The sequence below is a fragment of the Populus alba genome, chromosome 5, assembly GCF_005239225.2.
Source record: "Populus alba chromosome 5, ASM523922v2, whole genome shotgun sequence".
Classification (NCBI taxonomy): domain Eukaryota; kingdom Viridiplantae; phylum Streptophyta; class Magnoliopsida; order Malpighiales; family Salicaceae; genus Populus; species Populus alba.
Genome location: NC_133288.1, coordinates 21,271,019 through 21,287,560, shown reverse-complemented (window position 1 = coordinate 21,287,560; position 16,542 = coordinate 21,271,019). Strand labels below are relative to the sequence as shown.

The 16,542-nt window shown below is 33.9% G+C and overlaps 2 protein-coding genes across 5 annotated transcripts; one reads left to right on the top strand and one right to left on the bottom strand.

The window, feature by feature from the left end:
- Nucleotides 1–359: 359 nt before the first annotated feature.
- On the top strand, nt 360–2,184 carry LOC118062116 (bifunctional dihydrofolate reductase-thymidylate synthase). Of its 2 annotated transcripts, none has more exons than XM_035075803.2 (3): nt 360–849; nt 1,052–1,444; nt 1,528–2,184. In XM_035075803.2, exons 2-3 carry the CDS (start codon nt 1,065–1,067, stop codon nt 1,862–1,864), a joined length of 717 nt encoding a protein of 238 aa, XP_034931694.1. In that variant the 5' UTR covers nt 360–849; nt 1,052–1,064; the 3' UTR covers nt 1,865–2,184. The 2 variants fall into 2 exon arrangements, with proteins under 2 accessions (XP_034931694.1, XP_034931693.1); XM_035075802.2 differs by having other exon boundaries at nt 368–849; nt 954–1,444.
- A 5,756-nt stretch (nt 2,185–7,940) lies between these two features.
- Nucleotides 7,941–11,115, bottom strand: LOC118062117 (inositol-pentakisphosphate 2-kinase). Of its 3 annotated transcripts, XM_035075805.2 has the most exons (8): nt 10,985–11,115; nt 10,804–10,907; nt 10,476–10,682; nt 10,239–10,386; nt 9,704–9,744; nt 9,479–9,589; nt 8,625–9,224; nt 7,941–8,311 (listed from the first exon to the last, which is right to left on the bottom strand). In XM_035075805.2, the coding sequence occupies exons 2-8, from the start codon at nt 10,903–10,905 to the stop codon at nt 8,213–8,215; spliced, it is 1,308 nt and encodes a 435-aa protein (XP_034931696.1). In that variant the 5' UTR covers nt 10,906–10,907; nt 10,985–11,115; the 3' UTR covers nt 7,941–8,212. The 3 variants fall into 3 exon arrangements, with proteins under 3 accessions (XP_034931696.1, XP_034931695.1, XP_073265370.1); XM_035075804.2 differs by having other exon boundaries at nt 10,804–11,090; XM_073409269.1 differs by lacking the exon at nt 9,479–9,589 and having other exon boundaries at nt 10,804–11,090.
- Between the last annotated feature and the right edge of the window lie 5,427 nt (nt 11,116–16,542).

The window sequence follows — 16,542 nt, the reverse complement described above, 5'->3', positions numbered from 1 at the left end:
ATTTTAATATAAACTTGATGTCGCAGACCAATAAAATAGGTGCAGCAAATAATTTGTTTGGTCGGGCTGCTGATCAATTTACTCATTAATTAACCTATTACTTCATGTTTAATTGAATTTAATAAATCATATAATATAATTATTAATTATATTTCTATATTTGATTTTGTAACTTTTAAAATTATAATGTAATAAACCATTACAACTATGATGATTCTTTACATTACATAAAATAAAAAAAACCATATAATGTACTATTACACGATTAATAATAATAATGTGAAAACGTAATTATCAACAAATGTTTGTTAGGACTAAATTGTACTTCTAAAAAAATGTAAGGGCCAGAAAAATTTCCAATAAGGATAAGTTTGTAAGTAAAAATAAAATACAAAGATTCAAAAAAATAAAATTAGAAACTGAAATAAGAAATTATATATAAAAAAAAACCTCCGTTACATTACTAAAATGTTAACAATAAAACAAATCAATATTTACACAATTAATTACATTCATTGTATTATATCGCACTGAAACATAATCATCAATTAAAAGAATAATGGGTCGAAACCATAGTCACAGAGTTCCAGCCCATGGTATAGCCCTTCTAAATAAACAACATGCAGCCCATGCGACCCTCGCTTGGCTGCTGGAATAGAGCCACCGCAGCTCCAGTTTCGAAATCTCGCCGGCGGTCAGCACCAGCACTTCCTACAATACGAAGATCTGGCGTTTGAACAGTAAATTGAAGTCCTTTTACTCATAAGAATTTCTCTGTCATCATAATTTCAGGAGATAATTCAGATGATGTTGCATCATTGTACTCAAAGTACTCTATTCCTGTCAAAGGTTTTTCACTTTTCACAAAAGATTTTGTTTTTATCTTGGATTTTTTTTTATTCTCCAATTAATATAGTTACCCTAATTGCATGCCTAATTTTTTTTTTATATAGGTTTTACTGAATTCTAGCAAAACCAGCTTCTGCAATTCAGCTTCTTTGGCTGCAATCTCACCGCTGTTTAAATTTCAAATCTTAACTTCAAATTACAGACGATTTACTGCTATGGCGGGTGAGATTCCAATGAGGAGTTACCAAGTTGTGGTGGCTGCTACTCGAGATATGGGGATTGGAAAGGATGGAAAGTTACCTTGGAGATTGCCCTCTGATCTCAAGTTTTTCAAGGAGATTACACTGGCCGCATCGGATCCTGGGAAACAAAATGCAGTTTTGATGGGTAGGAAAACATGGGAAAGTATTCCTATCAAGTACCGACCTCTTCCGGGTCGATTGAATGTTGTCCTGACTCGGAGTTTTGAGATTGAAGATGGAGAAAATGTTATTACATGTGGGAGCATTTCCTCAGCTTTGGAATTGTTAGCTGAAGCTCCCTATTGTTTCTCAATTGATAAGGTTTTTGTCATAGGAGGTGGCCAGATATTGAGGTAATTTTGCTAGTAAATGAATGCCTTACTTTCCGTGCTAGTCTCAACTGTGCTACACAGAATATTTTGGTTTTTTGATGCAGGGAAACACTTAATGGTCCAGGATGTGATGCCATCCATGTTACGGAGATTGAGACGAGTGTTGAATGTGATACGTTCATTCCAAGTATTGATTTTTCCAAGTTTCAGCCTTGGTATTCGTCTCCACCATTGATTGAAAATGGCATTCGATATTCTTTTGTAACTTATGTTCATGTGAGGAACTCTGAGAATGAAACTATTGCTGGAAAGACTGGTGGAAAGTGTAATGACGGTAAATCGAATTCTAATAGGTTTGAGGTAAAGGATTTCTCATTTCTTCCGCAGATGATTTTTGAGAAACGTGATGAGTACATGCATCATTCAAGCAGTACAAAATAGTTTGTTTACAGATCCAATTTATTGCAGGAAGCAATATTAAAGTTCCAAGTTCTCTGAGATATGTCAGCTGTAATATTTTGAAGATATTAATGTTTTGTTGCTGTTGATAGTGGTTTCTTCTTCTTTGCAAACACCTTTTGTCTTCAAGCAGGATAGTTTGACTGCTGATTGGTTTGATTAATGAAACTACTTCGTTCATAAAAAAGAAATGCATGTAAGACTGGCTGAAGAAATTATCTCAAGTGGCAGATGACAAGGCAGGATGGTTACCCTGTCAGATCTTAACCATCTTCAATGTATCCTTCTGGTTTTCTTTTTCACGTCTTCGTTTTTCTGATGGCAGCTCGTGTTCTTAGTCTCTTCGACTTCTTGCAACCAAGGTAACAAGAATCCTAAGAGCTTATCAATCACAGCATGTCTTTTTGGATGACAATAATATCAGATTTCATTTGTTTCTTTGCTATGATATCAATCATCGGCTGCTTTTCATCTGTTGTCCATGATGTTGTGATTTTCATCTAATTAACAGATAGTGCTTTTGTGGCTTGTTAGTGATTCGACAACTGCGCAAGTGAAATGTCCTCACTTGCTGTTGATTTGAAATTTTTTTTTTGTTTCCTGTTCTATGTAATCAAATGCTCAGGGTGAAGCATACGACGCCGTAGAGAAAGAGTTCAACAATACTCGTTTGAGGAACCCCTTATTCTACACTTGTGAAGCCACATGTTAAGACTCTTTTTAAACTTTTTTATTTTATCGACCTCTGTTTCTTGAAGCTTTTCCGTATCTTCAACGTGTTTGTCATGTTCGAAAACGGTATCGTCTAAATGGGCTGCTCACCACACATACTGTGGGCTAATTTTCTTAGTTGAGAATTAAGTGGTAGGCCCAATATGAGGGGTCCTGTTAATTGGGATATTGGATAAATACAGCCCATATATCCAACAGAAAATGGGTTCTCAGCCCAATGAACTTCACTCCATCATTGTACAGTTACTAAATTATTCAATGCCAAAAAAATTAATGGTAACAATTGAGCGACAACTGTAAGAAAAAATTATGCGTTTGATTAATGGATATGGATGGGAATGGCACCTGTGGATCGAATTTCTTAATATTTATATTTGATAAAAAATTTATATATTCATTAATTATTTATTGGTTTTTGGATGTTTATATAAGTATTTAGTATTCATTATTATTTAATAAAAAATAAAATAGCTAATATATATATATATATATTTTATTTTTTTTTGTATTAAAAAAAATAAATGTTCCACAAATATATTTATATAATATAAATATATATTCCAAGTTATATTGAGATGAATTTCATGTCGAGTTTCATAATATCTATACCTTATTATTTTAAAAAATACTTATTTATTGGTGTTGGTATCTCGGGTTCATCATGTTAAATTCTATCTATTATGGATAGTTGTATAAGTCTAAACGTGAAGAAATTAAGGTGTGTTACCACATCAAGTCTTTTTCCACCAAATGAGCTTCCATGTTTAATTCTTTCATTAACAAAAATAGACACATCACTCAATTATCTTCTATCCTTTTTAGTAATTCCATGTCCGAATACCAAGAGAAATCCCATGTCGGAGAAACAAACACTCCATCAAGTTTTTGTCAACCCAACGGCACACCTTCAGAGGTCTTTAATTTTCTTTAAAATTAAAGGAAAAACGTAGACATTATGAACCAATTGTTACATGAAATCCAAGCAGACTGCATTACCATATTGTTAAGATTTTCATTCATGGGCCAGGTCATTAACCTAAGGTCATTTGCATTTCATGTTCATTTTCTTTCTAACTACAATTCATCCACCATTAGGATCCTTAAATGTTAGCAGTAAATTTTCAAGGAAGATTAGTCGAGGTGCTTCCTCTTCTTTTTAACTATCATGCGGTCCCGCCTCCTATGGGGGAGGCAACGGGTAGCTACTGCAGTACTAGCTGTATAATAAATCCTATGTCAGAAGCTTACACATCCTTGACGAGGCTCCAACAGGACATGGTGCTCTTCCAGAACCTCGATCATTCAGTGGAAGTGCAATGAGTCTTCTTACAAGACGTCTATAGATAAGGAATAGATTATACAAATTCTATCACCAGGGGAAATCTAAACTACCAACAGCTTATGGACTTTGAGGGATCAAAGAGTTGAGGTTGGTTGGTTGTAAACACAAACAAAACTTTGATTGACATGCTTTATCTTCGAGTTGCATGGAAAATAAAAGGCTAAGACTTCCATTAGTAAAAAAATTAAGTAGATAGTTCTATTATAATTACTTGTATAGCAGACTGGTGAACGCATGAGAATGATAATGCTTCCAGTGAACAATATGCATAATTTCTAGAGCAAATAAAGCAATGATTCAACCAAAATATCAGTTTTTGACGAAAACCCATGAGTGGATCATAGGACATGAAACAGAACATATTAAGCATTGCAAATGCTCGGTGCAACAAGAGATTTCTTATTTACATAATGGTGCAATAACCGTAAAAATCATCACTAACGACATACCACACATCGCATCTCTGACATACCTTTGGAGTGCAAGGGATAACCATGTCTTTCTTCTCTTCCTTGGGAGGCCCTACGCTCATAATCGACGCAGATTTTCTAAATTTCCTCACCTTGCAAATGATCTTCACTGGATCAGCTTCACCAATCACTGTGACCGTATTCTTTGACGGGTCGAGGACAATAGAAGTTATCCCTTCTATTGTTGCAATTAACTTCATCACCCTCTGCCTGCATTTTGAACAGAGTAGTTGCACTGACACAACTGTTTTCTGCACAGAAAAATAAAGTCAGTGTCCTCCGTACCTTCTCTAAGCTCAAAACAGATAAAGATTTAAGCCACGATAGACATGCTGAAAAGGTACTGCAGAGTCTCAGTGTGAGCAGAGAAATGACTCAGGACAACGATAAGTAAAACAATTCCAGATAAAACATCACATTAACTTAAAAGCACATAGTGTTTTAAGAGTGCAGGAAGGACAACCTTTGACATGGTTTGACAGAGTTAAAATAAATTATGCAATGGATACAGAAGCTATGGAAGGATTCAGCGTTGATATAAATAGATTATTTGGTACACTTATTTTACCTCAAGCATGTAATAATAATTAAACGAAAGTATATTACTTTCACTTTCATGATGTTGGGATAAGTTTGGCTGAGGCCTATATAAAGTAAATACTGAGTACAAGTAGGTGATAAGTAAATGCCTGTCAGAAGGTACTTGATTGGTTTCAACTGTTAACTCATCTATGCATTTATCGCAGAATTTACTCACCCTCCTCCCCCAACACTTTACATCTACAACATGCCTTCAGATTCAGTCTATCTCAGATCATCGATGCAGTTAATCTTGCCATTTCACACACCAGTGCAACAGATCTTCAAGCAATATATTGCCAAGCATATAGAAGAAAAAATATGCAGATGACAAACACGGATCAACATGTGCAGATGCGTGTCTTTCGTTGTGAGAAAGAGATGAACGAGGTAGAACTATGAGCAATCTACAAGCATTAATGGCACTATATATCTCTCCAAAAGTGAGTGTGATTAACATTTGGTGTAGTGTTACTAGCCCCATCAGGTGCAAGCTGTGGTGTTTTAAAGGCGTACCGATGTGGCTTTTAATCTAGAATGTTGTAGTATCCTTTAATTTCTCAGTTTAGCTTATTTGGAACTGGGTCAGATGAATGGGAGCTACTTGTTCCCACTTCTGCCACAAATTTGTCCTTTTTTGCTGCCCTCAAATTTCAAGATGTCGAAAATGGATCCTGATCTAAGCACACAGATGCCTTCAACAACTTGGCAGCTCATTGTTGAGTGCATGGAGCAGCCACAGTCTCCAATTCTCGGTCTGCATGATCTCCCACCGGAAATCTGCCTCCTTTTCTGCCCATGATCTCCCCAATTCCACTTTTTTTCTTCCTCAAAAACCACATCCCTGCTAATTATAATTTTGTTTGAAATTGGATCAAACATACGGTAGGCCTTAGAATTTTCGCTTACCCCCAGACTTGATTTTTGTATCAAAGTTAATTCTTCTTGAGTTGGAACATGTACATGCCCCAAACAGCCGAATACTCTGAAGTGCGCCACCGATGGTTTAACACCATCCCATGCCTCCTGTGGTGTTTTATTTTTCACAGCAAGAGTGGGGCTGCGATTCAACACATGCACCGCCCAATTAACGGCTTCGGGCCAAAAGGTTTGGGAATTTGCTTCTCCAGTAACAAGCTCCTCACCATATTCAAGATTGTCCTGTTTTTCCTCTCGGCGACGCCATTTTGTTGGGCGCGAGTATGGGGCTGTCAATTGCTTGTGAATGCATTATATTGCCTGTGAATTCGGTTGATGGTGAATTCAACCCTCGGTTGAAAGGTGAATGAAAGTTCAGTGGCTTTTTGACTCGAGCCTTAAATTGCTTGAAGGCTGAAAAAAGCTTCTGATTGTCTGCCAAAAAATAACCCAGATTTTCCTGCTATAATCTTAAACGTTACGTGATATATCTATTGGCTGTTTGGAGCTGGATTAATTGGACCGCAGAGATCAGGGTGCACCAATTGAGAATTGCAGTGGCCTCCACACGCTTTTCCCGAGGAAATGGGTCTCGGTGTTGTCTGCCGATCAAGCATCCTGTGCATACTTGTTGAGTTGCTTTTGAATGGGTGTAACCCATTTACATTTCTTCTATTATGTTTTTGATTCCATGCCAAGCTGATGTCCATAACGAAAGGGTGGCCTGATCAGAGCTTGATCTGACTCAGACTGTAACAGCGCGATTGGTAATATAGACCTTCACAGAAGATCTTACATTTGCCTGCTGCATTGTCACAGCAAGTCCTTTCCATTAATTGATACCAATATCAAATAACATGGTAAATTCCATCTTCTATCGAATTATGCACACTAAGACTGGAAATTTCACTGAAAATTGCAGTCAAGTCGAAAATATATCCCTCCTGCCACACATATGGTTACTGCACCCGATATCAGAAACCATAATCATCCTCAACATTTAGCACATAGATGTGCCTTCTGAAATATAATGTCCGAAGTTTACCACAATTATTTCTCTAAATAATTGCTTTGCTCTTCACCGCCAGGAAGCTCACTAGGTCAAGTCTTCCTTAGGCTGCAGTTTGAACACGCAAGCTGATTTCCAAATATCATCGTTTCTGTAAAATTTTCTTTGATTATTCAGAGAGGCAAAAGTATAGGAAAAGGAGCTTCAGGTTGTTGTGTTTGTTTTTTTAGGCAAAGCACACAGATCAAATTCAGATTTCAGATTCAAAAATTCAGAAAAATCTACTCTAACTAAATATGTTAACCAGTCCAGGGAAAAACTGAAAGAAAATAGATTTTTTTTTCATGCTTTTGGAGCAATCTACAAGGATGACACATTTAAAGGCCACAATTGCGTATAATTCAAATATTGACAAAGAAAGCTCAAATATATCCCCTTCATACACAGATATTCAAAGAGAAAAGATTTTATTATTTTCTAATACATGAAGGAAAAAATCGATGCAATAGTTCAAAGGAAACTGCCTTGAACTTTCAAATGCGAAAAGTAGAGGGTGATCATACCTGCTATTTTGGTTCCCATATGCCACAATAAATTTAAATCCAGCTGTACAAATTTATAGCCCGTGTGGGCTTGGGAATGGAATGGCAGTATTGTAGTCGATGCATCACTTTCCCTGTTGAGCCCAAGGGTGCCTGTCTCTTTCAACCCTTCTTCCTCATTAAACTCCTCTTAATTAACAACAGAGGATAAAATATTGACTAAATTTCTATATGATCACATTGTCAATGTATATACTCAAAATTTCTATGCACTCTAAACATTTAACAAAGAGAACTTGGAGGCAGAATTTGAAGAGAAATTTATAATAATCAGAATCAAGAGGCTGATGTCTTCGTTGATTATTCAATGGGGCATTATATGATGGTCAATTAGCGTGCTAGCAATCAAAGCCAAAACGCAAAAAGCAAGACTAATTTCGTCTACTACCCCAATTCTCATAAAAGAGGTAAGAAAAGACAAATAAATTTTAGAAAACAACAACAACAACAAAGTCTCAATCCCAAACTACTTTGGGTCAGCTGAAGTTTACATTTTTAAGGGAGATTCAATCTCCCTAAAAGCTAAAGAGCGAAGAGTTTGTGAACCAAAATATTAACAGTTTCCATATGCACTCTTACAAGTTACAAGCATGACATCAACAATCTTTAGTCTTGTTGAAACTCGATTTATGTTTCATAAGCATCCATGCTCCCAGCATTGCCATCTTTATGGTCCCTTTACAAAATTCGAGAGTAGCTGTTCAATATCTTCTTGTCCAATTCATAATAGTCTTCCATCTTCTTTAAAGGTCTCAAATCCAAGTCAATGAAGTTCACCTAGGCAAATGAAACCCGTATGAGATAAAAGAAAAAAAATAATGAGGGAAGGCACCTTGCCAGAAGAACTTAAACAGTGAGCTTTAACATGTTCTGGCTGCAGTTAAGAGGTACTAAGGGGCTCAATATGGAATCAAAACGTAGCCATGAATGTGAAATAAAAAAACAAATCATGAAAGGAGTTTGCTGAACATGGCATGTGCTAATTTTGTTTCCATTTTCATAAAACTGAAAGAATGATGACATTGTAGTACTCCTAATAATATGACATTTACCATGCATATCAAAATATATACAAAATGTATCAAAGTACCTTGTAATTAAAACTTTGGTTAGTTGATTGTAGGTATGCATGACTATATGGAGATCCAAACTCCCCGTCTTCTGTTGGTCTAAAACTGATCATCAAACTACAGTCCTTTGCAGTAGCAGCTATCAGATAATCTTTCACAATCTTCAAACTCTCATCCATATGAATGGAATGCAATGAGGAACATCTATGTGGTAGTCCTGCTTCATCCAACTGTTGGCATACTGCACAAGGCTGAGAAACAATGTTGTAATACGCATGGATGGCCCCTTCAATGTCAAAATTGTCAAACTTTTGAACTTCAAGAAGCTCATCCAGCACTCTAGAGCAGTAAACTGTCTCACCAACAAGCTGTATAAAACTCATCGTGCGCAAGCCATCTTTTGCCTGGATGATGCCCTCAAGCATGTCTTCAAAAGCTTTTCCAACCACAGCATTAGTTTTCTCTGTGCCACCGCCCGAGCCCCCAAATATAAGAGAACCATTCAAGAATACACGGAAATTGTTCTGAGGAGTGTTGTAAAGATCCTTGATGGCTTTGTGTATTCTTTCCTTGGAACCAGAAAACAGATCCAGAGGATCATACTCACTTAACTCCGATATCTAAAAATTTAAATTATTCAAGTCACAGTGAATTATTGAACACTTCACAATAATTAAAAAATAGAAGAAGCCTTCAGTAGCAAGGTGTAGTTTAATGCAAAACTGCATTAGTTCTTATAAAAAGTAGTAGCAGATAAATGGAAGAACTTCACTGGGACAAACCATATATGTGCACCAATACGCTCAACCAATTCAAATCTTTGCTGGAAAACATGGCTTAAGAAGAGCAGCATAATAAATGGAAGAAAAATCACCTCTTGTTCACGCAACTTCAGGATTTGGTGCATTCGAAAACGAGTAGTACTCCTTTTAACAGAATTTCCTTCAGCCATGAATTTTGATAAAGGAAGAAATCCACATTTGGGCTACTTGATGGAAACAAACAGAAGTTACAAAGCCTAGTAGGAGACGATATCACTCACAGACGAAAATAAATTAATACCAATAAGAGAAGAAAACACAATGAAAAAGCAAAGTACCTTTATCTCAACTGATATGCAAGGTCCATCTCCAAGAACACCTGGAGATGAAGAAATTAAAGAAAACATCCATGATTACAAGTACCACATAAAACAGCTCAATCCACTTTCCAGTCATAGGTGACATAAACTTTTGGTCCTTGATACTACAAATCAAAATGAATTTTATTGCAATTTAAGGGAAAATAGAGGGGCACGTAGGATTATGATGCGAGTATTGCTTGCCATCAAAATCTTCAGGTCAAAGAGCCTAATTTCCCAACAGAATATCCACAAAGGGCGAGCTATTGCAAGTTTTGGCTTTCGTGCAAGGTAAGTTCATACCCTCTCCACACATGCCATAGAAAAGTAGCACCTACACTGTGGCAAAACACTGCCTCAAAGGTAACTGGGGAAGTGATTTCTTACAGTGGTAGCTACCACATAAAGCATCTAAAGAGAACAGAAGATGAATTTTTCGGCCAGGCAAGGAATAGAACATATCACAGGCTAGAAAATCAAACTATATAAAAACACTTTGAATGACAGCAATTACCTCCAGGAAATAGAGAATGATCAGACATTATAATCATAGAATCGCGTTCCATATCAAACGTGGAAACATCAACTCGCCAAGGCGGACGCTGCTTAATTACATTCTTTTCAACACACTCAAGAAATTCCCTTGCCACTGGCACGCGCATCTACCAAATGCACAACAAGCCAATATCAAAAACCTAAACCACACACTAATAATTATCAACACATTTATATAGAAATAGAGGTATCATACCCCCGCATCGACATGTTTGGGACCTAACAAAGGACTCATGACTAGCTGAGTATAAATCTGCTCTGCAATTTCTTTCGTAGGAGAGGCAACCAACTCTTGCACGTCTCGCCATAACAACCGTTCTTCCTCTGTTAATACTGATTCGTTAGAGTCACACTTCGGTGACCCGTTCCTTTCTTTTTTTGCTATCCTCATTACTTTCCCAATCTAACATGCGTTTACCGATAATTAACAAAAATAAAATAAAATTAAGCACAAATTTTGCAACAGAAGTAAAGTGATTAGAACTTTTTATCAGCATTTTTTCTCTAATTGTAACGGAACTTACAAAAGCGGGAGATGATCCAGCGTAAGCGAGGACTATATTAGCAGCACCTTCACCTCTGTACGACCAATCAGCTGCGTCTTTTCGCTCTAGTTTGACCTCCATTACTGAATTTGATGTGCTCACTGTGATGAATTCATTGCACCATCATATTTCAAAAAAAAAACACTTAAAAGATATTTACCAGAAAATGAGAGGAAAATATCTGCTGTTGCTGCAAAGTGTTGATGATAATTTAACCCTAACAGGCTAACGTCCAAACTGAGATAAATTCGGAAGAATCGCAGAGAATTATTCAAATCGATAGAAAATACCGTTACTGATAGTGCTGTTTTTTAAAGTGATATTTATTTAAAAATATATTAAAAATAATATTTGTTATTTTTTAAAATTTAATTTTTTATATTAATATATTAAAATAATTTAAAAATACTAAAAAGTATTTATTTAAAATTAAAAAAACTAGTATTTTTTAAGACATTTTTAAGCTATATTCCCAAACAAATCATAAAAATAAAAAGTGAGTAATTGGATGATAGTTAATTCTATACAAATTAGAGTATCATTTAGGTCCATCAAAACAAACTTACAATTGAATCCCCCATCAGAAAAAACCTAAAGAGGAAGGGATTTTACTCTTGATTCATAAAATTTTTAAGCTTGAAATTAAAGATAAAGTGATCTTCTCACCAGAAACAATTATTCTTTACAAACCGAAGGAAATAAGATTAGTTATTTCATTTTTTCTTACACAATGAAATTACTGATTTAGCTTTATGATAAAAAAAGGAAAGATTATCTTTCAATAAGGAACATTTTTTATTTTTTAATTTTCAAATTAGTATAAATACTTTATTACCTCTTAAAACAAAATCAAACAAATTCTTTTACAAGGCTTGTTGATCTTTTTACCATAGTTTGTTTTGTAACATATTAAGTTAATTCAGCTATATTTTTATACTTTAATAAATATTAAATACTTTTTAAAAAATTCTTGTTGGCACACGTGCGGGGACACATGCTAGCAAATAAGCAATGCATGTGGAGTGATTTAGCCACCGAAAGTTGCCTTCACTGACATCGTTGGAATCGTCGTGACACCCTTTCAACAGTGAGGTGGTGAGTGTTCCAGAAAAAAAATTTATGTTAGGCACTGTTCTCTTGGAATTCCGAGTCCAGGTTAAAAATTTTAAAAATGGATCGAAGCAGGCATTTGCTTGCGGACGCCATTTTCGTTTCAGGATTGTTTGAGAAAGTAGCTATACCAGGCGTCCACAAGAAAAGAATTTGAAAGAATAGCGTTTTCTAGTAAATGGATAGGTATATTTTGCTTTTAAAAAGACTTTCAGATTGATAAGATTCTGAGCCACTAAATTTCAGATTCTCTTGAATTAACGTGTTAAACTGTCGTAACGTCTGATTGATTGCTCAATTTCTTTATTTCTGAATTTTTGTCTGATTGTGTCCTGTTAGTTGGTCGATTCTTGATATAGTTCTCTATTCAGAATCGAATGTAGCCTTCAAACAAAGGCGGGGCCACCCCACAAGGCGTTTAGAATAAGAAATGGGGTCGAGAAAGGAGAGCGGGCGAGCGCGCTCTGATCATGACTATTTCTGTCATGGGGTGTTTCTCGACAAGGACTTCACATGAGTTCTGACTTGTTCCACGTTCAGAGGGCCTTTCACTTGCAAGAAATTAAAATCCCTTCCTACAGGTACAGGTGATTGAAAGGTGGTTTTAAAAAAAATTAATTTTTTTTAATTAATATATTTTTTAATGTTTTGATATTATTTTGATATGCAGATATTAAAAAAAAATTAAAAATTAAAAAATATATTATTTTAATAAATTATTAAATAAAAAATACTTTAAAAATTAATCATTATCATACTTTTAAATACCCCAATATAAAAGAAACAAGAGGAAGATTCCGAACATGACAACTTTAATGTGAACAAACGCCACAAACGTCTAACCAAGAGTTACCTTCTTAGAAGAGCTTAAACAACTTGACACTTCTAGCAATGTCTAGTCTTCATTCCCAGCACCCAAACTTTTCCCAGCCTTTTTCTTTACAGGAACAAAAAGAACCTGAATTAATCGGCCTACCCATGACCATGACCATTGACCTGGTTTATAATCTCAAGACAATTTCATAAAAAATTATTAAAAATATAAGTTTTAATTAACAAACAACACAGTGTTAAAGAATTAAATTTAAAAAATCCAAATAAAAAAATAACAAGAGTCATATTGAATTAATCTGTCAAACCCTGATGAGAAAAACCAGTTTAACTTTATAAAAAAAAATCAAAACAAATTATAAAATCTAATTCACAATCAATTTAATGTTAAATGATGAAATTAAAAAAAATATATATTCAATTAAAAAAAAATAGAGAAAAAACCCTAACTAACATGGCTAACTCGCGACCCGGGTTATAAGATCATGATAATCACATAAAAAATAAAAAAATAAAATAATAATAAACCTAATATTTAATCAATTTAATGTTAAAAAATAAAATTAACAAAATTATTAAAAAATACAAAAAATAACACGAGTTAATATTATTAACCCGAATAATATTATTAACCCGAATCATGAAAAGGTAACTCTATATAAAAATTAAAAAATATATATTATAAAATTCTACATCTAATAAATTTAATATTAAAAAAATAAAATATAAAAAAATAATCCTTAAAATTTTGGAGAATTAAAGCGTGGCCTTGACTTTTCAGTGTTTTCTTTTTTTTACATTCAAAAGCCAGCCCTTAATGAACATCGAAAAGCTAAGCCTAGTCTATGTTAATGCTACGTGAATCGGCGAAGTTTTTGTGGAAACATAGACGTCATCCACGTGGTTCTGCACGTGAATGGACAGACACGATCGATTTGGTATCAGGACCCAAATAAGAATTTTATATGAGCCCATCTCAAGTTAATTTAAACATAGTAATTTCTTAATTTAAGCATAATAAAGTGAAATTTTAAATGCTAATAAATGCATATATTAAGGTAGGAAATGCAATAGCTACAATTTAGAAGGAAAAAAAAACCTCAAATAAACATGATTTGATTCAATTATTTAGATTCTTTATCTAATACTGGCGGTAATCAAAATACTTGCTAATTAATATTAAAAATTTTTGTGATTAATAAAAATAACTTTGATGTCTGTAATTTTGAAGACTCGTATTTTTTCTCTTTTTTTTATTTATAATTTTAATACTGTCTCCTCTATATATTTTTATATGTTTTCTTGATAGAATGTATAATCACAATGGTCCATGATTCTTCTCTTTTAGAATATTTTTTTATGTATGGATCACTGCTTAGTTATTTATAGTGTAATTATGATAATTTTTTAAAAATATATGTTGCTTAAAAATATATTAAAATAATATTTTATTATTTTTAAAATTTTATTTTTAACGTCAAAAGACTCAAAACAATAAAAAAACATATAAAAAATATTTTTAAATAAAATTTAACAAACTTTTGTTAGGGCAGCACTCCCAAACAATGGCTTAGATTAGTTGATAATAATGGCGGTAAATCTTGATACACTAAGCTTTTGGAGGGAGAGTCTATCAGAAGGCAATGCTTGCTTTGCATTTTCTGCTCACAGGCAAAACATATTTATTGTTTTTTAAAATATGTTTTGTTTAGAAATGTATTTCCTGCAAGGTAAAAACCATCTCTCTTTTGAGTATGGCTTAATATTCTTAATAAAAAGAGCCACAGAAAAGACCCATCAGCGTGAACTGCAGATGGATAGACCAAAAAAAATAAATGAACAAAATGGATCCCGCGCGAATGGGCGGGCCTCTCCGGTTAGCTGTAACCAAAACTCAATAGTTTTGTTGTCATTGCTCGCTTGCAGGGGCGGGGCTTTTCAGGGACTAGAAGGGGCGGCGACCCCATTCATTATTCGTATTCCTATCTGCATAGTTCGCATGGCGGGCATGGCAGAGCTCACTGGTCTTCACGGCCACTTGATGACGTAGAAAGGGGGGTTTTAGGTGAGAGTGAGAGGAATTATTCAGTATAATTGTTAAGTTCTTTTATAATTTTTGACATATTTAATAAATTTTCAAAGAAGTGAATTTAATAAAACGATGCTGTTAATTTCATGCACCTGGATCCACAACCTTTACATAGTAATAAACTTAAGCCCACAGCACAGTACAATATCAGTAAATGCCTATATATATATATATATATATATAATGTCCGGCGGACCAGATTTTAAAAATATATAAAAGATAGTTATTTATCATTTATGGATCTAAAAACGACTTCCCTTGTAGAGTTGATGTGTGTGTATATGTATATATTAAAAAAATACGTGACATTAATTTTTGCATATAAAATAAATGAAAAGTTAATTTTTATAAATGAAAACCATGCTAGCTTAGTTTCTAAAAAATCAAGGTTTGAAATGTAATTATATATAAAATCTAGTGCAAAAAATAAAAACTATTCAACTAGCTAAATAATTCTCTCTCTTCAGTTGAGTAAAAAATAAACGCTATCTACATAAATAAAAGTTATTATAATATCAAACATTACCTAATAAAAAACATGCTAGTTTAACTTCTAATTAAAAAATGGGAAGTGTTTATATATATAAAAGATAAGGAAATTACAGAATTAGATGTGATATATGCGCATACATAATAGAGTGTCAGATTTCCTCTCTGGATCATGGAGGAGTAGCATCTCAAGAAAAGAAACCTATCTAAATAATGGAGAAGAATAACACGTTCTTAGAATAACTAATGGTGCTCCGTTTATATATACGATCATAGCATTTTCCTCTTAAAGCAAGAATTATCTACGCATAAGCCAGTGGTCCGATTCCGCCCCTGGCATGTGGAGGCTGATTACAGATACACTTATCACACACATGGGCACTGGATATATCCCATTCTCCACAAATTGTGTCTGAAATTGATTTTTCTTTGAAAATTCGAACATAATTAAAGTCCAGCAAGACCTTTTGCCCCTTGGCTGTTTTTCAACGCCATAAATGAGTGTGTCCAGTTTCTCTGGAGTGGAAAACACGTAGGCTCATGGTCTCATTAATTACTTGCCCACAAGAGTCCATCCAGCAGCTATTCTTGAATGTGAAAAATGTCCCATTACTTTCTAGAGCAAAAATTCGTAGTATGATGGAGAGTGGAATATAAATTTTAATGATAAAAACTTTTTTTATAAGAAAAAATGAATCCCATTCAGATTCAAAATTCAAGAATATGAAAAAGGTAAAGAAAGTAGTTAAAGAAATAAAAAAAATAGAAGAAAATTTTGAATTCCATTTAAACTCAATAAAAATATAAAGATGGAGAATTTCAAGTTTTATGGTTTTTTATTCAATCATCTAGCCAAAAAAATATTGAAAGTAGATTAAAAAAATGCTATTAAAAATAGTACTGGTACAGTTAAAGAACAAAATTGATGAAGGTTAACCAAAAAGAAAATGTAAGTTGAAATTATTAGATATACTAATAATTATGTTTTTTTTTAACATAAATATAAAAATAAAAACATTTTTTTTTCCGTAGTCTTGTGAAAGACATAAGAAGCACAACTTGCATTATGAAAGACTCATTACTTTTGAAATTTCAGGCTTATGAAAAAGATTGAGAAAATAAAATACACCAACCAGATATATTAAAAAAATATGTGATTGATGTAAAAGCTTAGAATTCGAGTCATGTGATTACTAATA